We start from the raw sequence: 27,880 nt of genomic DNA on the forward strand, positions 1-27,880 counted from the left end.
GATAGCCCCTCTGACGTCATGGATATTTCCTCCCCCCATGCTGAGCCCTTGACTTTGCTCCCCCCGTGTTAAAGCGGAGACAGGCTGTCCTCCTCCGCCTCTCTCGGTCTCCCTGCTAGACTGAAGCTGTCCTGGACCTCAGAGCGGATGATGCGGATTTCGGTGCTCCGGCTGGCCGCAGCGCTGGCTCTGTTTGCCGCAGTGTGCGGCTCTCGGGCGGAGGTGATCGATGACATCCTGAGCAGCCTCTCCCGCGGAGTGTCCTTCCTGGAGCGGCAGCACGAGCACATCAACCTGGACGGAGTGGTGGGGTTCGTCATACTGCAGGGTAGGACTGTTTACCAGCTGCAGGGAAACATCTGGAGAATAACAGCTGTTTATTGTTTGCTTGTTTTGGTGAAACTCACTGATTTGCAGATCGAGCAGGTTATACAAACATGCGAAAGCTTTTAAAGTGAAATGCTTTTAACCTCAGTGTCGACTGAAAGTGAAACATTTTCTGCTTCACTCTCAGACTTTTCACTGATCTGTTTTGTTTTATAGTAAAATACAGTAAAGAACAGCGCTGCCAGCACAGCTACTGCTCTGACATTTGATTTTATGACAATGGAAACCCCAAAGTAATCTAAAAATAAAGTAAATCTATTGTTTTAACCCCTTCCGTCCAAAAACAAATGCTGAACATTTCCAGAATAAAAAGTGTATCTCCCCCCCCCCCCCCCCCCCCCCTAAAAAACTTTGATTTTGTGGCCGCAGCTTCTTAACACTAGAATTACTGAGCCTTTTTTCCCTGGTGCAGTCCCTACTACTAGATTTACTAGCCTGCGCAAATTTGCGTGAATACACGTGTCCATATTTATGTTTCCATATTGTTTGTATAGTGCACTTTCTATACCTCTTTGTTCAGTTTTTATTTAGCTGCTTTTGTCTTGCACTGTCCACTTTTTTGCATTGCATTGTCTTTGCAAAATGACAATGCAATGCAATGACACACACACACACACACACACACACATGTGGCCACTGATACCTCCTCAGAAGAATCCTTTTCAGATTCTTCTGGTATCAGTGGCCTGCTGGACAAATGAAACCTCTCCTCCATCAGAATCTGCTTCGTCCATTTCCTGCAGCAAGGCCAAAGCCTGTTGCGCGGAGAGGTTCTTCCTGCGTGGCAATTTTTTCTCACCAGGAAAACAAACTGACTTTAATGCGAGGCCGTGTTTGCACACAGAGCTCCGTTTGTCCAGCAGAGAGAGAATCACACTTTCTAAGTTAGAAGGCTTTTTGTCAATTTCCTACCAATCATTCATGAAGCTGACCTTGAAGACCTCGGTGGATGTAAGTCAGCATTTACAAACTCAGCTTGCTCCTGATTTAGAGAGACGGACATGATGCCACTCAGGAGCTACATGTGCAAACCTGTTGGCAACCAAAGCAGCCACACGAAGGCTTTCTGTGCAGCTGACCTCTTGGCATATGCAGCTGCTTTCATCAGCCAGCCGGTCAGGCAATATGGAGACCAGACGGCTGCTGGCTGGTCTGCAGGTCTGTGTGACTGAGGCTGAAGTAAAAACACTGAAGAGCTCACCTTTGAAATAAAACAGGAAGTAATCCAACAGAGGGAAAACACAAAGACAAAAGCGAGGGCATGAAAAAGAACAAAGGAAGAAAGTAACAGATCAGAAAACCAACTGAGGGCCTACCTTTCAAAATAAAACAGGAAATAAACTGAAAGAGGGTCCATCCACAGGAGGACACAGGCAGAGGAAATTAAAACCATAAAGCAAGTTTACTTATATCCTTTTATTTTACGAATGAACTCTTTCTTCCTGTTTTTGTGTCTCAGCTGAGCTGAAGGAGGCGGTCCGGACGTGGCCTCACACCGACCCGGTCAGCTGGGCTCAGAGAACCACCGCCGTCGCTCTGGTCAGACGTCTCGACCAAAGTCTGGAGAAGGCTAACGCTGCACTGGAACAGGACGACCCAAAATACTACAGAGGTGAGACTTTCAGACTCCATGTCCCCAAAGTCTGCAGGTACAGTGCTGATCCATTTAGTGGTTCATTCTTGGAGCTGTTATGGTTTTTATGTGGAAGATATTAACACATGAAAAGGCTCAGAGCATCTCAGATATTTATACTTATGAAGGTAAACGTGTCAGTGATGTGAACACAACATCGAGAACAGACAACAGTCAGAAAGCTAAGAGACAAATTTCAGTTTCACTGCTGTGACGTCTTCTGCAGGTGTTTCCTGAAAAAGGAGGAGCTTATTTAAAGACTGTTTGAACTTATAGGGGCTGTTTTTGAGTTAAATTTGTATTTAATTATGTTTTTAATCGTCGCGACGTATTGATTAAGGTTTAATTATATAATTTAAATATCTGACTTGAGAGAAACGAGCAGGCAGGTGTTGCACAGACGTGCAGGTGAGGTTTGTTGAGATCCTGGCAGATTTTAACACTTGTGCGTTTCTTGCATCCTCCTCTCAAGAGTTCGAGCCGCTGTTGTCGTGGAGTTTCTGGCTGATTCCTCAGGAGTGGTACACCACAGATCCCAGCCTGGTTTATCCCTCCACCATGACCACTGAGTGCTACGACGAGCAGCTCAGTGACAAATGTCTGACCCTGCTGCTGGGAACCTGGTAGGAACCCACACCAACCAAAGAGTCCAGCTTCAGAGGCTCTTTACTGTGCTGGTTCCTCTACATGTGGATTGTTGGACTGTGCAAATTATTCACCAGCCGCAGCCTGTTTTTAACTTTAAAAATGCCGATTTACACTAAAAAGAAAGTTCTTTATCTCATTGTAAGTGTAAGTGGTGAGGACACTCACCTGCCCGAGTCGTGTGTGTGTGTTCGGACAGGAAGATGAACGGGACGCCGTGCATCGTCACCAAGCCCTGCCGGGACACCATGACTCGTTTTGGGTGTCCACACTACTCTCTGTCCCACCAGCTTCTCTACTTCATGATCGGAAAAATGGTGAGCGAACAAAGATGGAAACAACACGTAAAACCACTCAAAGACCCACAGATGTGTGTGACACTAACAAGCATGTTGGAGAAAGAAACCACCTGATTTTAGGAAGCCTCACAGTTGAGGGGCTCCAAACCAGATATAACCTGTGTGGAGTTTGCATATCGGCCCAGAACCTCCGGTTTAAATCAAAATACCAGATTAATGCTGCCCATCTCAGCCCGAGCTGAATTTTAAATCTTTTACTTCCTGGTAAGACTTTTTATTAAGAGTCTTTACATTTGTATGTTTTTCCCAGTAAAATACTGAGCCAAAAGCTCAGGCTGTAAACACTCTAAACACTTGGCTGTAGAGCCATAACTGTGAGCACAGAAGCCCCGCCCACCCGCTCTCCAAGACATTCTGTTTATAATGTGCAGCCAATCAATAAAAAGCTGTCTTAAAGGGAGAGCAGTACAGAGCCAAAGACAGAGCCTTGGGGAACACCGCAGGTGGCAAAACTACTGTTAGAAATATTTGATTAAAGTAGCGAGGACCATTACAGATTTCAGTACGAGGGGAATTTATGAGCTTCACAGTTTGTATTTCCATTTCAGAAAGGCTGCACTAATCTGCTGAAAGGTGACACACGAGCGTCCAGAGCAAACATGACCGAACAGAACTACCAGAGGATCTTCTGCTCCAACATGATGAAGACCAACCAGGACATCAAAGACGGTCTGAGCGAGCAGATGGTCGACATCTTCATCGAAAACAGTGAGTGGCGACATTTTCCTGATCCGGTGTTTTTCCGGTTTGATGCTAAATTAATTCCCATATTTAAAAAAAATGTTCTTACTCATATTTTAATATTTTCATGCAAAAAAGCTTAAAAATGAATTAATTTATAAATATAAACCACTAATTATGATAAACGCAAGGATAAACTCATAAAAATGATTGACTGGAATGGGAAAACCATAGTGTCAAATATTGATGTGTCCTTTTGAATGAGATAAACTAAAAACGTCTTTATGATGACTGCATCACCATTTCAATATAAAAGAAAATTATGGAATAAAAGAGATCACAACAAAATCTGAATTTGGTTGTAGAATTTGGGGATTTTAATGTTGTCTTTTCAGGAGACACTGAGGCTCGCCTTCAGAGAATTCATGTAACAAAGAAAGTTTTTTCTTGTTTTAGGACTTTTTAAGACTTTTAATTTAATTTTAGGTTAAATTGAAAAGTGTACAGGGGGGATTTGGATGAGCAGTCAACTGTAAAAATGTCTGAACTGTAAATAAATTAGTTTCTGAGTTTCCTCTCTATGTTGGCAGTCCTGATTTGTGGATTGTCTGGATTCTCCGACTTCCACAAAGCCGACTGGCTGCAGCACATTCTGAGGCTGCAGGACGAGGAGGTGGGCTGCTTTGGGAGAGACAGTGAGTATCACAAACCTGCTGAAATATATGTTCTTAGTCCAAAATACCAAATATGTCAAACCTCAGAAATATAGCAACAGTGTATTTTAGAGGTCTTAATGAAACAAAGATGGCCACTGATGCAAGAATGTGCAGGTTTTTTATGTGTTAGGCAAATAAAACACAAAGAGCATTCGTACAAGTAACGTGGCGATCAGATCTCTGCACGGGATCTGAATTACCTACAGTTTCTAAACTTTTTATGATTTATTTCTTGATTTCTTTGGACAGACCAGCAAACAAAGACTGCAAACAGAATTTCCTGATTATTTATTGTGAAAACTTTTAATAAGAATAAATGTTTGAAGTAGTCGTCAAGGATCTGGGATTTTATGGCATTTTTACATGCTGGTGAATAATAATGCTGCCCAAGTGTGGATAATAAAAGCTGAAGAGGACCTAGAATACTTCCTTGAGGAACACCATATTTAACATCAGCTGCCCTGAACCATTAAATCACTTTTTACTTCAATTTTTAACTTTTGAGTAGAAAAAAACGATAATGAGAATAGTGATTAAGAGTCCTTCCATCTCAAATCGCTGCCAAAGTTCTATATCTGCACATACACGCTAATAAAAGTATTCTTTAGTTAAGTTGTAGCATTTTAAACTCTGGGAATTCTTCATGTTGGCCAAAGGCAGGATGTATAATGGAAACAGGTTAGGAGCCTGAAACGTCCTTGAAGAACATAATTTCAACAACAAATGTCGTTGACACTAAATCACCCGAGTTACAAATTTAACTAGAGGGATGGAAAATCTTTGGGCTGTTCAGAAAATCTGAGGTTTTTGGGAGCTTTTCGTCACAATTATTATTGCATTCCTGCAATGTTCATGTTTTGGATCCTGTAGTAAGATATTTAATAAATAGATTTAAATATCTATTTGAATACAATAAATAATAAAATCAGCCATGGAACAGACTTTTATATGCACTGTACTGATGTATTAACCCATTTGATGTATTTTGAAAGCAATTAGTTTTAAACAAAAAAAATCTAATTACTGATGTGGATTACACAAGAATCAGTTATCTGTATTTATCTGTATTAAATGACTCATTTCTGGGCCGTTCATTCTCTGTTGTTCTCCTCAGAGAGCATCATCTCACAGATCATTGGAGACGAGCTGCTGGAACAGCTGCAGCCTCACAGGAGAGTGAAGAGGAGGGAGAAGATACTTCCAGGTCCGTTGACATTTTTCTCATCTGTCACGGTCTGCAGCTGCAGAATGTGTGAAGTGATGATGAGGCGGTCCCAAATGCAGACTTAACAAAAAACGAGCTGCTTTATTCATAGGCTGCACAAAAACAGAAGCAAATGGCGAATGGAGATAGAACTAAACTAGGTAGAACATGAATCACAAAAATGAAACTAAGAACTTGGACATGGAGAGAGAAAAACAATAACTGGACAAGGGACAAGAGGAACCTGACACAATATATATGCGCACACACACACACACACACACACACACGAGGGTGATTAGGTAAAGCAGAAACACACGGGGAACACAGCTGGGACGAATTAGGCGTGACGAGACAGGGAGGAAGCAAACACACTGAACACAGGATGGCAGACTGTCAAAATAAAACAGGAAACACACTAAGACACAGACTAAAACACGCAGCATGATACAGGAGCCGGGAGGAAGGAAAGCACACGGGACAAAGACAGACTGGAGAGACAATGGAATGGAAACAGTTACAGAGGCGAGACATGGAGGGAGAACACACATGGACAGACATGAGTGACTGTGGAAACACAAGGAGGGGAACGTGTGGACACAGAAGGGAGACGCAAAACAACGACCCGACTAAGACACACACAGAGGGTGATGGAGCGATGACACCGAAACACAAACACAGACGACAAGACAAAGTCTCACAGGAGACACGACGACAAAGGCACAAAAGGGACCGAACAGACCAGAAATGACCAATAACTCAGTGACATGGAAAAGACTAAACTCAATACTGAATGATAGAAAACTCCATCACAACATCTCAGGAATCACAAAAACACAATAAACTCAGAGCTGGATCAAATGACCCAGAACCACGACAAGATCGTAACAATCACATCAGCTGATCTGCAGCCACTGTGGCTAAAGAAGCTCGTTACGTTTGTAGGTTTGGAGGAAATCTGAAGAACGTTGGTGTTGTGAAGCCAGCGGAGGTCACGTTAAAAATGCAGTTGGATGCAGAGCTACTGGAGCTCATATGCTGATAATTTCTTGTTATGTGTGAAGCTTAAGTACTTCATCTGATTTAGTTTGGGGTTTTTGTTATTGTCTAATAAACTGTTTTCTTTCATCTGCCAGACGGCTGTTCCAGTCACATGACGGCGGTGGCGGTCGGTGCTCTGGGAGGATACCTGAACTACTACCTGACAGAGCAGGACATCACAAAGAGGCCGCTCTCCTGAGGGGCGTTCCCACGAGAAAAAAAACACTGTAGATCATCAGGTAGAGACTTTTATCATCGGTGAAACGAGGCAGACTCTCCACACCACATGTCGCTTTAAGAACGTAGTGTTAACATGATGAAAACGCCTAATGCAAAGCTGGGATGTGGAGGCTAAAGCTTTATTTTCAGTCATGTTTTGTTACTATAACAATAAAGCTGATTTTTTTACCATTATTATCAAACTTAAACAAGATGTTTGAAAGTAGTGATGCTCCAACCGTAACAAAGGATAAGTAGGACCATGGTAAAATGTAAATGGGTGTTTTGGAGGATGAGACTTGGATTAATTCAACTTTTCGAGGTCATCACGAGATTTTTTCTGGCTCCAGGGGTTAAAGTGGGCCACGGTGACGCTGAAGCCACCTCCAGTTAATGAGTGATTACATTTGATCGGCAGCTTTTAATATTAAGAGGTCATTTTTATTGCAGCTCGGCTTTGTTTCCAGCTGCTCCCACCTCAACCAATCAGAAGGTGACACACGGCTGCATGCGCACTCTGAGCCTTCAATCCTTCCATTCGTGTCAGAGTTCATGCTCACAATAAGACTGGAATCTTAATACGTTAGCGTTTAGCCATCACTACAGGAGTCCACAGAAAGTGCTGCTCTGAGTGAATTTAATTCAAGTCAGTTTTATATAAATTTATAGGGCTCAATAAGAGTCACCTCGAGGCGATTTATATTGTACGGTAAAGACCCAGGAAATATACCCACCCCCCACCAGCCCAATCCCACTCTAACCCCTGTGCATCGGCGACATTGTGTCCACAAAACAGTGTTTTTTCTTTGATGTAGCCTCTTTAGGAGAAATTTGTAGTTGCAATGAGTGAACAAGAGATCAGCTGGAGCTGGAGGGGGGTGGGGTTACCTTTGTGTGAACACCACAGTGAGAAAAACACAGAGGACACAGCGTGATGTGGTCAGAGACTCGACGATTCTGCAGGATTTATTTTTAAAGTTTATATAAAGCTGAAGACGCTGATTGGAGCATCTCTATTTAAAACACATATTTACTTTGGAAAAAACATCAGAATCCACCCAGGTTTTTTTCCTGGTGAAAACCTTGAGTTAAGTTCTAAAAATATCTTTATTTACTTTAAATCATATTGTTTTTCACACGTATTTAATCGACAAACAGTCGTGAGCAGCGGCTGCAGAGGATCTGCATGAACCGAATGCATGGAGATAAACGTACATTACTATCATCGTGTATGTTTTTGTTAGTGAAATAAACATAACCAATAAAACTAAAGTCTGTTCTACAAACCGTTGTGTTCATAGTGATGATAAATGCAGCCCGTTAACTGTGATTACATCAGATCTGCTCGCTGAGATCACGTCCTTCAGCCAGAAGAAGAAGCCGGACGAAAGCTCCGCAGAAACACGTCACTGTGCTCTGACCGTCTTTAAACCGAGTTTCTGTGGAACTTATTAAACTGTCATAACTCAGCCGGTAACACCTTTGTGATGTCACTTGTTCCAGCCAATCACCTCGTAGAACAGGGCCTTGAGAAGCCGAGCCTCGTAGGTGACGGTGTTCTTGCCGATGTGAATGCGGACCTCCTCCAGAGGCTGCTCGATGATGGCCGGCACCTCCTTCCCATAAACTGCAGGAAAGCAAAGAAAACAGTCGGAGTACAACATTCCTGTTTACCGCAGTACAGGAGGCATCAACAAGAACAGTGGAAACACTGCAAACAATTTTACACTCCAGCTAAACAACCTAAAGTCCCAGCGTGACTGTGATGGACTGATCACAATAATGTGCAGCAGACCAGAAACAGGCAGTAACACCCTGAATGTTTGATCGTTTCCTGATAATTCACTCGAGAAAACTTCAAAAAGAGTGTTTGGATAAGCTTCAGAGGCTCATATCAGCAGGTGCTTCACTGGTTTCTGACTTCTGGACTTATCATAACTCTAAACATCAACATTAGCTGTTTAAGTTGCCACCATGTTGGTTTCTCAGAGCTGAAGGAGACTGGAGCTGTGGTCAGTGTCTCTTACAGCGGTTTCCAACTGTGTGAAGAGACTAAAGATGCGACACTATCACCAAAACGTTAACAATCACTAAACCTGGGACCCGTACACGAACATTTTAATCTGAAGAAACAATAACCCCATTAATCGTGTCGTCACGCCGGTGCGTTCTCCAGATATTTCTGCAGGCGTGTTTGTGACGGCTGCTCACCCTCGCAGTGCTCCAGGAACTGAATGCACTCCTGCACCACGGTGTCCCTCAGCATGACCATGTGTTTGGACATGTTCTCCAGCAGGGACAGGAAACAGCGCTTGGCGTAGAACCATGTGTCCGTCCCCAGCTACACACAAACAGAACAGATTAACAACATATAACCAGACTGAACGCCTCAGCGCCTGCCAGCGGGGTTTGTTTTGTGAACATTGTGAGCTGTCGTCGTGACAGTTTAACCACACAGGACGGTTTCCTGTATGAAATGATCTGAAGTAACCAGAGACGCTTGTGTGATGCGTGCATCTCGCCAGGTTTCACATTCCTGTCGTGCTCGCTGCTTTCACTGCGGATGCGACTGGATGGTGATTGTTGGAGGGGATGACAGGCGAGATGCTCAGGATGATGTCGTGTGTTCTCAGCTGGATTTTAGTGGACTCAGCTGATGTTGTGACCAAACGGGATCAAAAGGTTCCCGAAAAGAGCAGCTCGGCCCTGGAGAAGTTGCTCCTGCAGGACTGTATTTGTTGTTCAGATATTTTTTAATCCTTGGACACAAAGTCCGAACACTGCGAGTGGGATTACCTCCATTTAATATTAAATTAAGCTAAAGCATGATTAGATTTCATCAGACTGTACAACAAGCTGTAAGTGGAGTCAGATTGCACAGAAACTGCAGATTTATGAATAAAACTAAACCATGAAGGATGTGAACTGTCCATGTGCATGGTTCTTAATCTAAAACTACATGCACGAGTCTCTAATCTATAACCACGAACGTGGACATGGAAGTGTCCGGGTGTTAAGCATATTAAAAAACTCCATGAAGCTTGTTTGTTCCTGTGCCTCCTGCTGCTCCTGCAGCTGGTGGGGCTGGTTTGGGCCACCAAGCATCCTCACTGTGGCTGTGTTTTTCCATCAAAGCCATTAAAGGCTTGCATTGTTATGCTGTGTGTCCTTCCAGTGTTAAATGACACAGAAGTACGTGGTCTGTACGAGCCCTTCAAATTAAAGAAACAAGATTTGAGTTTTCATTTTTCATCCATCTGTAAGAACGATGCCATCCAGCACTGATTTACTCGGACGAGCCCGTCGGTGCTGAGCATTCAGCCCCGGCCCTTACACCACTTACACCAACACCAGGCTCTGATTGGAGGCTCACTCTCCCAACAGATGGCCAATCAGCTGCAGTCCAAGAAGCAGGACTGCGGAGGGAGACCTAAAGTGTTCCTGAGTGGAAGCACAGTCTTCTCTCACTAAAGCTGGAATCAAAATCTTCTGAGTGTTGTTCCCAGTTTGAGGATCACCAGGGTGACCTGCTTGGTTTTCTTTTCTTAGCTGTGGGCACTGGGAGCCAGTCAAACATCACGGGCATTAAACTGGGCAGTAGGAGACGATGTTGTGGTCAGCCTTGGTGACCCGAAGGTCTCTGTGATCTTTTGATACAATTCTGATACAATTGGTGGAAAAATGTCTGACCTTCTTGTTGTAAGGCTCCAGGCTCTTGATGACACGGGAGATGCCAAAGTCGTAGTTTCCCTTTGCACAGTACAGCGTCCTGAAAGACAAAACACAAGGTTTCACAGATCTTACTGATGACAGCAGGACTTTTTTCTTCTTCCTCTCTAACCTTCACATCAGAAATGATACAAAATAAAATCCTTTGACTGATTTCTGATTGCATGGTTACTCCCTTTACAGTAAATACCTGCTGACTGTCCCCATAAAGCTCTTCCTGTGTAATCAGGATCCGAGTGTGCGACTCACCCGATGACCAGGTTGACGATGCAGAGGTGAAAGACCTTTTTGTCGGGGTCGTCGTAGGAGATCTGCTCCTCTTCTTTCTCGATCTTCCTCATCAGCTCTTCAGCCTGTTAAACCGGGACGACACGCAGAGATCATCAGTCAGAGAAGTTATGCTGTCCTGTTATTGCAGAGGCTCGATTCTGGGCTTTGCTGCTCTTTCTCACCTTTCCTTTCTACTCTCAGACACAACAAAGGCTAAAAGCTCCCCCCAAAAACGCCATCCATCCTGGACAGTGGAGCTCAAGTTTGGATGAAAGTATCACACAGGGACCTGATCAGACTCCCAGCGGGGAAAGGCTGGAGCTAGCTGTCTGAACTTTCAGTGTGGAGATAAAGTAGTGCCTGCTGTGGCTTTACTGCATAACAAAGAATCAACAGTGACAGTGGCCATCGCACAGAGTACAATAACCACATGTGTGCATGAGTCTGAACAGATATCCTCTCTGTAGGACGACATCCCAGTGGACATTAATCTAATCTTCTATCAGGATATAAATGCCGCTTCATCGTTTTTCTCTACAAGGATATATATTATACTGGAATAGGGTAATTCATTTATTTCGTTGACTTCTGGTGTGTCTCTGTTTTTTAAAGCAGTGCTTTTCATGAGTTTCATTACGTTCATGTGTGTTATAAACGTGTCCTTCTGGATACAAACCAAATAGAAACACCTTTGGGCTGACAGTGACCGCGTCTGTACGTTACCTCTTCGTTTTGGCTCGTCATGATGTAGGACACGCACAGGTTGGCTAAGACCACTGCGCTCACGTTCAGGATCTACAGAAGCAAACGCCAACATGGATCAGAGGCTTGACCAATGATTTCACAGGAAATCTTTTCAGTCAGCAGCAGAACCTTTAAATGATCCCACTGATGTGAGGTTAAATCTGAACTGGAACATATAAGAAAACTGCAGCTATAGTCTGTTTACTCTGGTGCGAATCAGCTGGGTTGGTAAACTTGTAGCTTTTTCTCAGGGTTTGGTTTCTTTTCTTGTGTCATGTTCAGTCTACTGATTGGCCAGATGTGTCTGAGGTGAGAGAAACAAAAGTAAATACAGGAAGAAGGTGCTTTGTTCTGCACTACTGCACTGAGCATGGAGAATATTTTAGCTAAAACCTACAACGTACGGCTGGCTTTGGCTCAGATCGAGGGTGGATCACATTCACGCCATAAAAAATGCTCTTTGTTCAACACTGGTGCGTTACTGCGCTCACACCTGCACAAACCAACCGCACCGAAACGAACCAGAGTTTGAATTGAACAGACTAAAACCCACAGGTGTGAAAACACCCTAAAAACTCTTTATGGTCCAGTGTTAGTGTGCTCTGTTAAACACTCCAGACCTTCAGCCATGTGACCATCTGAAGTTGTACGACATCAGAAACACTGCAAACCATCACACTAAACAGCGGATTCATGCACAGATAGAAGCTGCAGAGGCAGAGAAACAGGTGTTTGGTCTGTTTTTTGTTTACCGATGGTTTGCACTTGCAGGGACACTCTTGTATGTTACACTGCTCCACCTGGACAAAAAGGCACACTGTCAGCTTTTACAGCTGACGTCACACTGTCATCATTTGGTGCCCACAGTTGAACAGGCGGGTAATAATCCGCCCCGAACTCACGTTGTCGTAGTGCTTCTTGACGATGGGCTCGTAGAAGCCGATAGCCTCCTTGTACTTGTTCTGCATGAAGAGCACGTGAGCCACGTTCAGCTTCCAGGTGTCGTTATCGTTGCAGTACTCCACCGACTTGCGAAAAATCTTCTCCACCATCTGGAAGTTCTCGCGGTTCCAGTAGATCTTAGCCTGAGCCATGAGGACGACGATGTACCTGTGAAGAGACGCGGCCAATCAGAAAGTAATCCTCTGTTACTGAATTTGCATTGTTTCCATTGAGGAAATAAAAACACGGCTCAGCGTGTTTATGTTTGCGTGTCCTCACTTTTCCTGCATCAGTTCGAAATCCTGCACAGGTTTCTTCTGCAGCTCCTCATCTCGAGTCAGCCTGTTTTCCTGCACCTTGAAGAAGATGAGTGATTCACACAGACATTTTATTTGTATTCAATCCTGTCCTGCAAGAAATCGGCAAGTTCAACTGCAAGCCCCTTTGCAACCAGCCTCCAAACCACGTTTTATAGTTCTGAGTTAACCCACAACGCCACTCCTGTAACAAAAGCATGTCGGATATATAACCCCACAAAATAAAACACAGGCAGTGTGAAAATGCAGTAAGGCAGAAAGAGCAGCGTGAGGTAAACAACCTGCTTTGTTAGCTTGCGCAGCTGTTCCGCCAGTTTTCCGTTCATCTCTTCAAACTTCCTGAAAGCCTGAAAAAAGAACGCAGGTAATGAAACATGACGGATACGAAAGACACAAAAACAAATCTGATGCTGAACCATCAAACTGTCATCCACAGCATTAGTTGGGTTTCATTCACAGTGTTGGCTGGTTAGCTCAGCAGGTTAACCTACTCTTTCCAGATTCAATTCAATTCAATTCAATTCAATTCAGTTTTATTTATATAGCGCCAAATCACAACAAAAGTCGCCTCAAGGCGCTTCATAGATACAGAAAAAGCCCAACAATCATATGACCCCCTATGAGCAGCACTTTGGCGACAGTGGGAAGGAAAAACTCCCTTTTAACAGGAAGAAACCTCCAGCAGAACCAGGCTCAGGGAGGGGCGGGGCCATCTGCTGTGATTGGTTGGGGTGAGAGAAGGAAGACAGGATAAAGACATGCTGTGGAAGAGAGACAGAGGTTAATAACAGATAACCTTGAGAAATCGTCTCTCTCGTGGTCATTTATGGTTCATGTTTCTAGCACTCACACTAACGAGTATTATTTTGTAATTTCATCCTTCTATACACCCTCTGCCGATTGTCCAGGTCTGGATTGTGGCAGCAGCAGTCTAAGCATAGGTGTTAAGACCTCCCCCTCCCAGACATCTCCTCCAGTTCTTCTAGGAGGCTGGTTAAGTGTTCCTAAGCAAGACAAATTACAAAACCTCTCTAGAGTGTCCTGCTTCTGCTCTGGGGTCTCCTCCCTAGATATCCCTGAAGCACCTAGAGAGGGTCCAGGAGTCATCCTAGTCAGAGGCCTGAATCACCTTGACTGACTCCTTTCGATGTGGAGCAGCAGCTCAACTGAATGACTGAGATCCTCATCCAATCTATGGCTGAGTCGAGAAACGCCTCAGAGGAAGCGGATGTGTCTTCAGTGCTGCTTTCAGTCAAAACGCAGAGCTCGCGGTGAGGAAACGTCGACTGAGCCATAAAGAGTTCCTCTTTACCACAACGGACCGCTACAACGTCCTCATTGGTCCGTCTGTCAGTCTCCTCTCTGACCTCTCGTCTCACTCGTGAACACCCTCACATAACTGAAACTCCTTCCCCGTCCTGGAGTCTGCACTCTCTTTGTTTCCAGCTCAGGTGTAAAGGTACTAATTCTTATTTCAACCACTTCACTAAAATGATCATTTACAGTCTTTACAAAGAGACATGAATCCAAGTCCAAGCTGGAAGTCGACATTTCAATGAGAACAGTTTTAACAGAGCTTAAATATATTTTTCAGCTGTGAAACTTTCATATCATGTGGACATTTGGTTGATTTTATACAGATCATTAAAAATAGCTTCCTACTGTTAATAAGGTGTCAGGTGTTTTGTACCGTACCTCCTCTGGTGCCGTCTGGCAGGTCAACAAAGCATCAAGAAACTCGTACATGTACTAAAGAAGAAACAGATGATGATTGTTTTTGTTATTACTAGTCATATTTGTGCAGACGACACTACACCAGATGTGCTAATTAGAATAAAATCAACTGGCTGGTCTCTTGACGATGCTCGTTACTCACCGGCGAGAGGAACTTGTAGGTGAGATGTGCGTTTTCTGCCAGGACATCAGCTGCCAGGTCAAAGTACTGTGAGAAGTCCAGCAGAGAAGTTAATGCCATCTTAATGAAAGACTTGCAGCTCTTTGTTTTCAGCTCTTTCCACTGGAACTCACACCACATGAGTCCAAATCCCTTTGCAAACAGTGTTACTCCCTGCGTGGATGCTCACTGGTGGAAACTGCTGGCATGCCACAGAGAGGCGTCGCGGTGTTTACGGAGAACGGCGATAAATCTCTGAATAACGAGGTCAGCGTGAGCGCTGTCAGGGAGAGGAGCTGTTCAGAGTTTATAGGGCTGCCAATTAAAACGAACTGAATGGAAATTTTTAAATTACTGAGGAAAAAGCAAAGAAAAAACATAGAAATTAATTGTAAAACTGTGTTTTTGGAGCAGTAGATCTGAATATTGATGCTTAAAGTCAGAAATTCTTTACCTGTCTTATTTAAACTGGCACGGTGGCTTTTGTGAAAGATGTTTTCTTCATTAATTTCTTGTGAGATTTATGTTTGTGTCTTTTATGGTTCAGCGTCTACTTTTCTTTATCTCTGTTTTTACTTCTGTCTTATTTTGGTAATCTGCAGCAGCTACTTCCTGTCGCCTCTGTAATTTTCTGCCACACCCTGATAAATTTCAGCTGTGTCTTCTTCTTCTCACCTGGTTTCCCTCCTCGTGCTCCGTTGTGTTTCTGTGATTCCTGTGTTGTTTGGCCACGTGGATGTTTTTTTAAAATGTTTTTTTCTGAACCTTTGTAAGATAAAACTGCTTGTTTCTGTTCCCTAATTACCTGAACTAATCTGAGCTGTTACGAGCCTTTAAAGCTGGAGTGGGACAAATTATTTTCCACACTGTTTGCTGGATCACAGCAAGAGCCTGTCTGAAAGTCCAAATAGCGCTGAGTTCAGCACATTTCATATTAATGTGTTTCTATAGCAGAATAAAAGTCTTCAGCAGGTTTGCTACAGCAACAGGAACAATTACCGTTGTCTCCGTTTTTTGGGGGTAGTATTGGATGATAGATTAAAATGGAAATCTCATATTGAACATGTTAGAAAAAAGATGGTTAAAAATATTTATATTCTGGGTAATGTCAGAGACTAGATTATAATGCAATGCGTATTTTATATTTCTCACTAATTTTCCCCTATCTCAGTTATTGTGCTGAAGTGTGAGGGAATACATATGCGACTTATATACATCCTCTATACTTGCTACAGAAGAAAGTGGTACGAATGGTTCATAATGTTAAATATAGAGAACATACAAATAATTTCTTTATAAAATCGAAATTGTTGAAATTTGAAGACTTAGTGAAATTACAGACATTATTATTTATGTGCAAGGCAAAAAATAACACATTACCTCTTAAGTTACAAAGTTTGTTTGTATTGTGTTCAGGAAGTGGGGACAGTAGAAGGAAGTTTGACTTTAAGCATAAGTTTGCTAAGACCACACAAAGGCAAATGTGTCCGACAGTTAAAGGTATAAGAATATGGAATTCTCTTGAAGATAATCTCAAGAGTTCTCAAACATGCACCGTTTTAAAATGTGTTACACACTTAAAAGGATAAATCAGTATGAAGAACATGAAAGTAATTTGAGCTAAATGTGGAAGAAAATTTTTTTTTCATTGCCATTTAATGCTGTATATTGCTGATTATATTGATTTGTTGTTTAGTTTTGCATTGTTACATAAAGATACATGTTAGAGGGTTTTTTGGGGGGTATTGGCGCCCTCTTGTAAGAATATTTGGATTGCAGATAGGGGGCTAACAAGAATTTATTCTTCTTCCTGCTCCTTTTCACCCATGGGTGCAGTGTCATATTAATGGGAAGGAGGTTCTGTATGTAGGAAAAGAAACACTGTTGAACCATGTGTGAAATAAATCAATAAAGAAATGAAATGAAATTACCAGGATCCTATTGTTCTAATTTCCATGCACATATTTTTGCTTTTATTTAAATGTACTTTTTCCTGAGCCTCTTAGCTCATCATCTCTCTGAAACAAGCTGGTTTTAGTGCCATTTAAGACAACCTGCTTCTGATTGACTGACCTCAGAAACACCAGGTTATAAGAGCAGCTGCATGTGATCACAGTAAGGAAATATACTGTCACAGGCGTCATGCAGGGCCGAGAGTAGAAACAAAAACTGAGTGTTTGAAGCAGCCTGAGCTTCTGGCCCACAGGGAGCACTTGTACATACGCTACACTGACTTTATCAGAAACTTTGCTTATGTTTAATATGAACATCCACCGCTGGAACATGAGATACACGACAGAAAACCAAGAAAAGCATCTTTGACCTGAGGTTTAGCAGGTCAGTGGGAGTCTTTGCTGCTGTAGTTGGTCTCCTTCAGATAAAATACTGCTGCGTACCTCGTGTTTGCAGTAGAGCAGCAGCAGGTTTCCAAAGGTGACGGGGGGGAAGGAGGGCTGCTGCAGGAGGAAGGCCAGCTTCTCGAAGCCCTCCGACGGCTTCGTGTCCATGTTCAGCAGAGCCTGGTTGTGGAGCGTCACTGGGTCCAGTTCCTGTAAAAATACACATAATATAGGAGATGAAGTACATAATACTGCACTGAGTGTACAAGAACAACTTCACTTTTTCAAACTGAAGCTGATTGCTTTTATAATGAACCAGATAAAACAAGTTGTACAGACTTCAACAGAAATACAAACTTTGATCGTTTGTGAGTTTTCATTTGCTCATTTTGTTCTTTTTTATCGTTAGTGTGTAAAAGAGGCAGAGCTGCAGGGAGAAGGACTCTTTGAACAGCCTGTTTAAATCCTCGTTTCAGTTTCTAAAGATGAAGAAGCTTTTTCTCCTTCACTGTTTCTGTGTATGAACAAAAACACCAGGTCTGGAAACGGTCACTTTGCTCCTCGTGGTGAATTTAATTAAAAGTGGCCGAGACTATAAAAATGTCACGAGCACCGTTACACCTGAGATCATGAAAAACTGCTGAGGCTACAACAGAACAGTTTACAATGACGTCAAACATCATATTTAATTGACATCATTTAAAATGATGCTCAGAGTCGAGGATGGCTCATTCTGTTAGACGGTGTTTGTCTCGTCTCCTCTCTCCTCGTATCTCCTCCTCAACTCCTCTGCTCACATCTCACGTGGGAGGGACTAAGGAGGACGAGCACCCTGATGCTCCCTTTGTCATATTAGGAACAGAGTCACCCTTTAAACTGGCACACTGAGACTGAGCTGCAGGTCACAGTCAGGAGGACAGAGGAGACAAGGAGGCACAGGTTAGAGAAAAAAGCCCCCCCGCCCAATGAGTGGTTGTCTATAGCAGCGGTCCCCAACCCCTGGGCCTCGGACCGGTACCGGTCCGTGAGTCATTTGGTACCGGGCCACGAGAGTTGAGGCTAAGGTGTGAAATGTATAGTTTTCAGGGTTTTTATCCGTTTTCAGCGTTATTTTGTTATCGTTGTTATCGTTTTTATCGTTTTTATCGTTAACTCGGTTTTCCTGGGTCTTTTCACGTGTGTTATGAATAAATCTTCTTTTTTTCGGTACCGGTACTAGTTTTATTTTGTTGCATTTATCCACGACACCTTAAATCCCGATCCATGAAAATATTGTCGGGCATAAACCGGTCCGTGGCGCAAAAAAGGTTGGAGACCGCTGGTCTATAGTGATAAACAGTAAAACGATGGTGTTGTTCTACCGATTATTTAATTCACAAAAAACAAACACTTTAAATCATATAAATGACTAGAATAAGAGTGTATTTTTTACACTCTGGATCCATTTCATTTGAGTGTTGCTGCTGTGGTCCCATTAATTTCAGGCTGTAAAAAATTTAGGTAAAACTTCACTTCCTAGTATTTCTGACTCAGTGCACTTTGCATGGATTGCCACTAGGGGGCACTAGTTGTTCATAAGCCATGACTCAGAGGCAGTGACAGGCTGGACCAAGGACAGTGTCCCATCTGTACATTAATTTTAATGAACTCATCTTAGGATAATAAAAATACCATCATTACCTCCATGTAAGCCTTCACACCTACGTCTCCATTCTAATCTTGAATTAATCTCTGTTATCTACAGGCTGTCAGGCTCAGCAGCCTTCATTCAGACAACTACTGAATAACAACACAGAATCATTCATTTCCTTCCTTCCTTTCGACTGAAGTCTTCACCCTAACAGTAATGGATTTGCGTTTATGGCGGCCTCCAAACGTGATTGTGCAAACAGTTTCAGGTCCTTACCTCATCTGATCTCGGGGGCATGTCCGTCAGAGCCTCCTGAGCTGTTTTCACTGCAGAAATCCACATGGAACACAACGGAGAAGAAAACAGGTCGTTTCGGTGCACATAGAGGAGTTTTTCTGAGAAATTTCTCTTTGAGAGATGAACTTTATGAACCTGGGAAACTTAAACAGAGCAGAGACTTGAAAACCTCATAAGGAAAATCGATAATCATCATCTGCAGGAGCCCCGTGGAACCGTTTTCAGATGTACTGAGTCAATTCCTCAAACATGAGCAAAGCTGATTTTCATCCTCACTCTCTCTCCCTACCTACCTGTCATTTAACGCTCAATATCTAATCAAATCAAAACTGTAACACATTTTTTCTACAAAAAGTTTTTCTGGAAAACAAAGTTCTGATCACTTCTTACTGGACTAAAAGTATCCCACTGGTCCTCTGCAGAGCTCTCCAGACCACCGTCTACATCGGAGCGTCACAGAAACTTTAGTCTGAATTATCCACAAATGTCCATAAGTAACCCCCAAACATAAACCCCCCCAAACATGCATACAACATGCTTTCCTGCAGTCACACTAGATAAAACAGTGGCTGGAGACTGATCATAATTATTGACCCTGCAAACCTGAACAGACAGGTCTTTGACCACTCGCAGGCTGTTGGCTACTTCAAAGCAAGTTTGGTGATAAAGCGGCAATAAGACGGCGCCAGTGCTACCAGTCTGTGACTGAATGGGGGTCCGGGTGGCAATTACTTACAATCTGTTTGTGACAATATGGTAATTAACTGTGATAAATCAGCAAATATCACAAACATGTATCGTTAACACAGAAATTCACATTGACTGCTTACATTCAGAGTCCAGCCTGAACCTCATAGATATGAAACTAACTTCCTCCACCAATAGTGACGTAGTCGCTGCATGCAAGTCAGAGGCAGTCTCCATCCATGCTTTCATATAACCAGGCTACAACCAGCTCGTCCCTTTGAGACAGGGGACTCAAAGGGACGAGTCACAGATCATTTACGCTCATCCGTGCAGACGGACTCATATTGATTGAAACATGTCGGCAATCAGTCAGAAACTGCTGGCAAAGCTTCACAAGTCTGTCTGACAGTCATTCTCAGCTTGACTGCAACTGTTGCCTCCCATCAGGTGACCTGAGACGTGCAGAGGTCGAGGGCGTTGGACTCTTTCATAACGTCGGGTCTGAATCCAGGCGAGCCAATGATTTCTATGCCATAAAGCGTTTGTTCATAAAACATGAAACGTTCAGTCTGCTTTACTTTTAATCCTCTGAGATCTAAGTCATAACCAGTGATGCCTTTTGACCTCCAGAGGGCTTATTGTTAGGTTCTACCTACCCCTTTAAAAGGAGTTTCTCCTGTTTGGCACTCCCAGCTGGAAATCTTTGAACAAAAACCTGTAAGGCTGACAAGTAACGTCTAGTTTCTGAAACTAGGAGTGTTCAGACTAACCCTAGCCCTCTCTCACAGTGGTTTTCCGGTGACCTTATTTGGGGTTCATATCTTCCTGAAGCACACTTCAACACGCAGACAGCAGAAGCCTGAGATCAAATCACCACTAATGGTGTTGATGAGGTTAATAAGAAATGTCCAATAGCCAAAACGTGCTCAGGATGTCCCCTAAAAACTTTTCTGAGCTCATGCCTGCAGGCTGGGTTCAGCACATCTTTCCATCCTTTTCATGCAGCAGGTGACGCGACTCTCCGTCCGTCTGACAGAGCCGGCCGTTTGATGTGGGCTTCCTTCCTGCATGTCGTCCTCTGATCACTGTTCTTTAAAGCTTTAGTCTGATAATGTGTCAGAGGGTGGAGAAAGAAAGGACGACAACCCTGCTTTTGAAGATTAAAGGAAGCTTTGCAAGTTCTCTTGCAGCCAATTTTCATCTCTTTCTATCGGTTTCTGTTCCTCTTATGAACAGGGAAAAGTTTATGGCTGTGACCTGGTTCAGCTTTAGCTTGCTTAAAGTACCTGATGCTTATCAGACAGACTGAAACTGCACTTTGAGCTTTGTTAATGTTATCACACATCCTCTGAATAGGAGAATATGGCGTGCAGTTGTCGTGTCCATGGTCATTTATTCATTGCTTTGCAGAGTATTTTTTGATGAATGTTGACATGTTGCGTCTTTCATAAAATTTCTTAAGATCTAAAATATTAAGGAGCAGTGGTCACCAGACTCACCTCAGTGGAAACTTCTGGATTTGTTTCTTGTCGTGGACGCTGTTTTCTCTGCACTGGTGAGGTTTTACACGCGTGAAACCACAACGAGCGTGAACAGTTTTACAGGCCTCTTCTTGATAATTGGGGCCTATGCAAAAATATTTTTAGGCTACAGGGTAAATATTTGTTGCTACACCATGAATGGCTGCTGGAAGCAGTGACTCTGAATATCGTCGAGGCATCCAGCTCCCGTAAAACACCGACGCTCTACAAACTCCAGCTTTAGGGAACGTTTTCATGTAAGAACGTTCTTTTTATCCAAATGTAAACTAAGTTACAGTAACGTGCAAAGGTTTTGAGCCACCCCTCATTTTTTTATATGTTGCAAACAAAATGGGAAGTAGATGCAACGATTTATTGAAAGACATGCAGACAAACACAGAAATCGAGTGTTTACGGCAAAAACAGAGTTTGTACACCTCTGAAGAGCTTGGAAGTCTGAACTCTCTTAGGAAACCTTCTGTAGTTTCTTCTCTTGGTGTTCAGGAAGGGTTCTCCTGGGCTTTTGAAGGACATTCAAAGCTCGTCTTTGTTTCATTCTCTGCATCAATAATGTTGAGTTTCGGGCTCTGGGGAGGCCAATCCATGACTGATGGTTTCTATCCATTTATGCTTTTACTGCTTTGCCAATCAGACATTTATCTTTGCTGCATTTCTTGTTTCTTGTCCAAATAAGAACTTTGAAAGACCTTCAGAAAGCTGGAGAACTATTGTTCAAGAGGACTTAAAAAATACAAGTCTGGCTCATTTGAATCAAAATATAAAGTAATGGGGGATGGTTCAAGACATTAATCATTTATTCATTATTTACTACAGTTATTATTAACTTTCTATGTGACTGAGCAAAACGTTGCGATAGCTAGCTAACGTCGGCTTGTTGTTCTCTTCATTGTGACCTAAAACCAGCGATTAATCCACCAGGAAAGTGTTTACTGAGGTTGGGGGGAAGGTTTAAGGAGCTTTTACTGTGGCTTTTCTTATCAGACCCAGGACCCACATCCATCCTTTATAATGTAAACAGTGAGAAACAGCCGCTAATGTCAGGTTAGTCACAAACTAAAGACCAGCTCTCAGCACACCCATGTGTCTTCACAGAGGATTTAGATAGCTATGATTGGCCACAGCATGGGTAGGTTTGTGATGTTCCTGAGCTCTTGTGTGGTTGGTGTCTGAATACTGACTGTGGTTCACTTTACAGCCACAGTTGTCATCAATACTGTTTTTTTACGCGGGCTCGTCTGCCACCTCACTACCTCTCTAAGTGTTGGAAACAGATGGAGGTTCTTACAGTTCTTCAGCTCGTAATTGATCGCAGCTTTGAGGTTAAAGGCTTCGATCAGGGCCGACTGATGCAGGACCAGCGTGTTTCCCACGCTGTGGATGTCGATGCCTTCGGTCGTCATCCCGACACTCAGCTCTGGTACGCAGAAAAAAGAAACAACCCTCATACTGATCAAAAACATGATCTAAAAATAATAAATATCTAAAAGAAGACAAATCACAGCTATTTTTACCTGGATGTTCCTTGATTCCACGGTCTATGATCTCTCCGATATACTTGAGGGCCTGATTGTGGTTCTTCAGGCTGTAATAAGTCAGGGCGATGTTGTAGGACAACGCTGAAAATAAGAGAAAAAAATGACATAAAAACCCAGAGGTGCACTTGTCGTGTACAAACATTTTATCTTAAACAATTTTATTTAAATTTAGGATGAATTCAAGTCATGTCCAGTTTTTGTTCTTTTTGTTTAACAGAAACCCCAACCAATCACAGCAGATGGCCCCGCCCCTCCCTGAGCCTGGTTCTGCTGGAGGTTTCTTCCTGTTAAAAGGGAGTTTTTCCTTCCCACTGTCGCCAAAGTGCTGCTCATAGGGGGTCATATGATTGTTCATAGGCGTATCTATGAAGCGCCTTGAGGCGACTTTTGTTGAGATTTGGCGCTATATAAATAAAATTGAATTGAACAGAAATAGAAACTCATCTCATCTGCAAATGTTTTCGGTTAACCTGAAAAATAAACCCTTTCCACTGTAAGAAGTAGTGCGGAGTTGATTACAAAAACCCCACAGACAGCTGATATTCTCCCACAGACTGTGGATTCTCCCACAGACTGTGGATTCTCCCACCGCCACCAACTATAAGAAACGAAGGACAAGATTATTTCTGCAGGAGGAGCTGTTTGGGTCAACGTTGCTTTTTTATAGAGATGGAGCAGATGAAGATATGTTACTGGACCGTCCTTCCAGCGGTTAGACAGACGGGTGAATATTTTTGGGTTTCCAGAAACACTCCAGTGACAGTAAATAAATTGTATTTTGATTTCAGGTCAGTGCACAGAGAACAGCTCACTGAATGTTTTTAACTGATCACCTGGCACGTATCCCAGCACTTGCATGGCGGACATGAACTTCCTGCAGGCCTCCTCATACTTGCCGTCCTGGTAAAGCAAACAGCCCATATTGTAGACGTAGTCCGGGTCGTCCGGCGGCAGCTGCTCCAACAGCGACTACAAAAACACAGCAGAAAGTGACGCTAATGAAGGCGTGTCTGGCTGTGCATAATAAGGATTAATCTGATGCTATACTGAACAGAAATGGTATCGTGTTAACAGATGACGTGTTAAAGCTCCTCACCTTGGCAGCGGAATAATCTTCCTCACAATATTTAATGCAGGCCTGCAGCTTGACCATCTGTGCCAGAGAGAGACAATAAACTGAAGGTAAAACAGGGACACGGCAACAGCAGCCAAGTGCTAATTTTAATATATTTAATATATAAAGAGGCAGTACAAAGTGTAATCTGTAATGCTGTCATCCATAACCATTTTTATGAGCTTCTTTTCCCACATTTGGACCTTTTCTCCAAAACCTCTGAACTTTTCTTCTTGATATTATCACAAGGACAAAACAAGCTGAACCCTCTGAACCCCAGAAAGCCTCTAGATGATACTTTTACTCTGGTCTAATTTTTAGCTCCACTGAAGGTATAATGTCACAAACCGGCCACGGGCAGGTATAAAGGAAGGGAGGATAGAGTGGGTCATCAGAATAAAAATAATTCACATAACAGGACGGCAAAAAGTTTTGTTGTAAATTTGTAAATTTACAAGAGAAATTTAACCCAGTTACAGTTAAATGTATGAAAATTTGTCACCAGCTTTCATCAGAAATGTTTCCATTTCTTTTCTTATAGTTTTAGTTTTTTATAAATAGGAGATCAGGAGATTTTTTCTTGCAAATTTACAAATTTAAACTTGAAATTTCTGTGTCTGTAAAATATATTTGGGAGTATGTGTGCGAATAAAAAAACAGATTCATCCCCAACAAACGGCTGAATTGTCGTAACGTGACTACGGCTCCTAGCCGACTCGGTCTTAGCTTCTCAGGACTGTTTAGCGAAAACAATGTATTTTTGCTTTAAAAGTGACACGCTGACTAAATTAATTTTCATAAAATGCCACATTATTAGGCATAGATTATAGATTAGACTTCATTCTCTGCTTTGGCAGAAGTTTCTCTTGGACAAGTGAGAGAGACGCGCCACATAAAACAGTGTTTATGATGCTGTTTTAAATTCATACACACAAGCTCGACTTATTATCATTCAATGATTTATAATGGTGCTAAAGAAAATTTGCACTGATTAACTTACAAGTTGTTACCTGCACCTTTTCAACAGCGTATTAGAGCCACTGAAGGCACAATGAGGGCGTCGACTCTTGTGATTTATATCTTTGGTGATTTTCAGAACCTGCTTTATCACTGACGCTTCAAATATCTCCTGGAGGAAGATGGAGGGAGCATGCTAACTATCTCTTTAGACCAAATTTTGAATTTGATTTAATTAGATGTCAATTTTCCCTCAATTAGACCTTTGGAAAGCTAAAAATCGATGACGGAATAGCCAAGGAGGTCATGTTTTGGTAGCATTTGCATGCGTCTGTAAACACGATAGCTTTTGAATAAATTCTAATAAAACTTTGTACGGGTGTAAAGTGGAGTCATGTTAACAATCCATTAAAATTTGGCTTACACCCACTGAGGTTGTCAAGGTCAACTTCATGATTTATTGGTCTAATATCTAATAATATCATCTGACCTCTGACCTTTTCTTCAAGGTTAACAGTTTGATCCGAAAGTCAGAGTGCTTCCATGTTTCTCATTGCCATTGTTCGTACTGACAACAGAAAGACATTTGTGGGGATTCTAAATATCACGTTACTTTCGACCTCTGACCTCATTTTCATGGTCAAACTTGTCAAATCTCTTTTATGTTCAGAATTATGCTTAAAATTCTACTTCCTTTGTTTGTATTGGTAACAGTTAGGAAATGATTCTGGTGTACGGGGATTCTAAATATCACATTAGAGTTTGCATCCAAATATCATGTCACAGCTACTCTGACTCACTTTTACATTTCACATCTGCGTTTCTTTCAAATTGACCCCAAACGCGATATATCTTTAAATAAAGTATTGTCAGGAGAAAGAGAATGAGCTGTTAGGAACACAGAGTTAGATTACTGTAGTAATATTACACAATAAGCTTAAGTAATTAATTTCAGGTACTTACAAATCTGTACCTATAATTCATTACAGAGTCCTTTTGTGTAATCAAAGTCTTTCATGATACCTGGATCTAGTTTTTACTGCACTACAAACTTCCTAAAGTCTTTAAGTTCTTAAAGTAGATTTAAAAGAACAAAGAATACAAAATGTATCTTCAGAGTAAATATCACCCAGAGTGAGCTGCCTTGACGCAGGTTTGTGCGCTCCGAGTGCTTCTTGTTGCATCTGTTTTTACACCTTCTGGCTCTGATGGATGGTGTTATTTTGGTGATTTTTTTGTAAAAATATGACACTTTTCCTGGTTCGGGGGTTCAGAGGGTTGACTCCGATGCACAGGCCGCCTTGTTGTAACTTTGATAAAAAGTGTGGCCCTTGTTGCTGAATTACAAACATTTTTGTTTGCCTTTGTTCATTTATTGTGCATTTATGGGCCATATGCAGTCGCTAGAACACGTCTGGTGAACAAATGCTCCTCGTGATGGAGATCGTCTAACAGATGGTGTTAAAAAAACTTCTGTACAAATAAAGTGGAATTGTTCATAAACTGACAAATTTGATGCAATGATGAAACACCTGGACCACAACACTTCCAGCTCTTTGTTTATTTATTTAAATGACACACACATGCACACACAGCTGGGCTCAGTGTGTGTGTGTGTGTTGTACCTTGGTTTGGCTGCTGGGGTTGTCGAGTGCAAATGAAGCCTTGGTGGCCTCGGGATAAGCACCAGCTTTGTACAGGGACTGGGCGTAGTACACTTTGTACTCCTCCACCTCCGGGTGCAGCTGCGTGAGCTGCTCGTAGCACTCGGCGGCGTTGGTGAAGTCCTGGATGTGATAGTAGCAGAAACCAAGCAGAGACAGCGCCGCCCTGGACTGAGACACAGGTGAAAGGAAGAGAGAGTGACCAGCTGAGGCACATCTGTAGAGAAAAACACAGCTCACCTGAGGATGTCTGAGCACAAAATGCAGACATCTTCAGCCCACCAGGGTTCCTGCTGCATTTTAAGATTTTCTTTTCTGTATTTTAAAAACCGTTTCCATTTTAAGATCTCAATAAATAAAAATTAAGGAAGAACAAAGCTGAAAACAATGTCTTGCAGCAGTGCAGTAATCCCTACAACTGAAAGTGCGCCAGATTTACTGAGGTGCAATATGCAAAAATGCACTTACAATGTGCTAATTTAAAAAGAAAGATGTAGCCAGTTTATTTCAGTCATAATCAAAGTAACGTACTGAGAGCAGAGCAAATTAGAAGTGAAAAAAATGAGTGACTCAGATGAGGGAGCGAATAATTTACTACCCACAGTAATATAGTTTCATCACAGTAACAGTGAAGCAATTCAGATCAATGACAAGACACTATAATAAAATTAATCTTATGGATCCAATGAAGAAGTCTTGAAAATGAGCCCCATTAATTGCTGTATTTGGACAAACATGTATGTAATAGCTTTCCACACCAAAAAAAGCCCATGTAACAAACAAACAAGAAAATCAAGTTGTAATGTTTCAGAGCTCTCTGTGTGCACTGTTGAGTAGAGACAGGAAGAGAGAGAGGATTACTGTTTCTTTAAGTCTTATATCGCGGGTTGCATATCTCCTTTCCCCCCTTGAAGATTGGCAGACTTACCTTGGTGTGTTTTTGGAGCTGGCCGTTCAGGATGTGAATGGCATCCACATACTGACCATCTTTAATCTACAACGCAGACACATATTTATTGGGAAAAGCTTGAGTATGTAGACTGATTAACACTCGCTCTCTTTATCCAATCACTTGTAGTAAACTACAAGGACTGGAGCGATAAGAACTTCAAAGATTAACCACCGGTACAAACCTACAAACACTGCAGTTTACATTTTCTCTATGTTTGTTATAAGTTTAAACATAAGCCGAATTTACGGAAAGTGCATCTCAATTCCAGAAAAGTATCATTCGTCTTGGATAAGTACTTCATTAAGAATGAAACACTAAAATAAACGATTTGTGAATGGAGTTTGGTTCACGCTGTGTAGCTGCTAGCTCAACAAGCTAAGAAC

The 27,880-nt window shown here is 42.3% G+C and overlaps 2 protein-coding genes across 3 annotated transcripts in view; one reads left to right on the forward strand and one right to left on the reverse strand.

Moving 5' to 3' along the window:
- Positions 1-21: 21 nt before the first annotated feature.
- c4h16orf89 (chromosome 4 C16orf89 homolog) lies at positions 22-8,171 on the forward strand. Its single transcript, XM_085157151.1, has 8 exons — positions 22-328; positions 1,847-1,999; positions 2,493-2,643; positions 2,865-2,982; positions 3,573-3,732; positions 4,296-4,400; positions 5,536-5,625; positions 6,762-8,171. Exons 1-8 carry the CDS (start codon positions 148-150, stop codon positions 6,863-6,865), a joined length of 1,062 nt encoding a protein of 353 aa, XP_085013277.1. The 5' UTR covers positions 22-147; the 3' UTR covers positions 6,866-8,171.
- Positions 7,974-27,880, reverse strand: part of ift70 (intraflagellar transport 70) — a 20,129-nt gene continuing 222 nt past the window's right edge. Inside the window, exons 2-20 of one of the 2 annotated variants that reach the window (XM_085157149.1) lie at positions 27,474-27,539; positions 26,507-26,716; positions 23,907-23,963; positions 23,644-23,779; positions 22,787-22,891; positions 22,561-22,689; positions 19,027-19,076; positions 17,178-17,330; positions 14,764-14,829; positions 14,583-14,636; positions 13,169-13,234; positions 12,850-12,926; positions 12,531-12,738; positions 12,381-12,428; positions 11,608-11,679; positions 10,864-10,967; positions 10,576-10,654; positions 9,097-9,226; positions 7,974-8,512 (exon numbers count right to left, since the gene is read on the reverse strand). In XM_085157149.1, the coding sequence (XP_085013275.1) occupies positions 8,376-8,512; positions 9,097-9,226; positions 10,576-10,654; positions 10,864-10,967; positions 11,608-11,679; positions 12,381-12,428; positions 12,531-12,738; positions 12,850-12,926; positions 13,169-13,234; positions 14,583-14,636; positions 14,764-14,829; positions 17,178-17,330; positions 19,027-19,076; positions 22,561-22,689; positions 22,787-22,891; positions 23,644-23,779; positions 23,907-23,963; positions 26,507-26,716; positions 27,474-27,539 (1,947 nt within the window). In that variant the 3' untranslated portion in view covers positions 7,974-8,375. The remainder of the gene's footprint in view (positions 8,513-9,096; positions 9,227-10,575; positions 10,655-10,863; positions 10,968-11,607; positions 11,680-12,380; positions 12,429-12,530; positions 12,739-12,849; positions 12,927-13,168; positions 13,235-14,582; positions 14,637-14,763; positions 14,830-17,177; positions 17,331-19,026; positions 19,077-22,560; positions 22,690-22,786; positions 22,892-23,643; positions 23,780-23,906; positions 23,964-26,506; positions 26,717-27,473; positions 27,540-27,880) is intronic. The other variant, XM_085157150.1, reaches the window with a different exon arrangement.

This window comes from Neolamprologus multifasciatus, chromosome 4, assembly GCF_963576455.1.
Source record: "Neolamprologus multifasciatus chromosome 4, fNeoMul1.2, whole genome shotgun sequence".
In the NCBI taxonomy this organism is placed as follows: Eukaryota; Metazoa; Chordata; class Actinopteri; order Cichliformes; family Cichlidae; genus Neolamprologus; species Neolamprologus multifasciatus.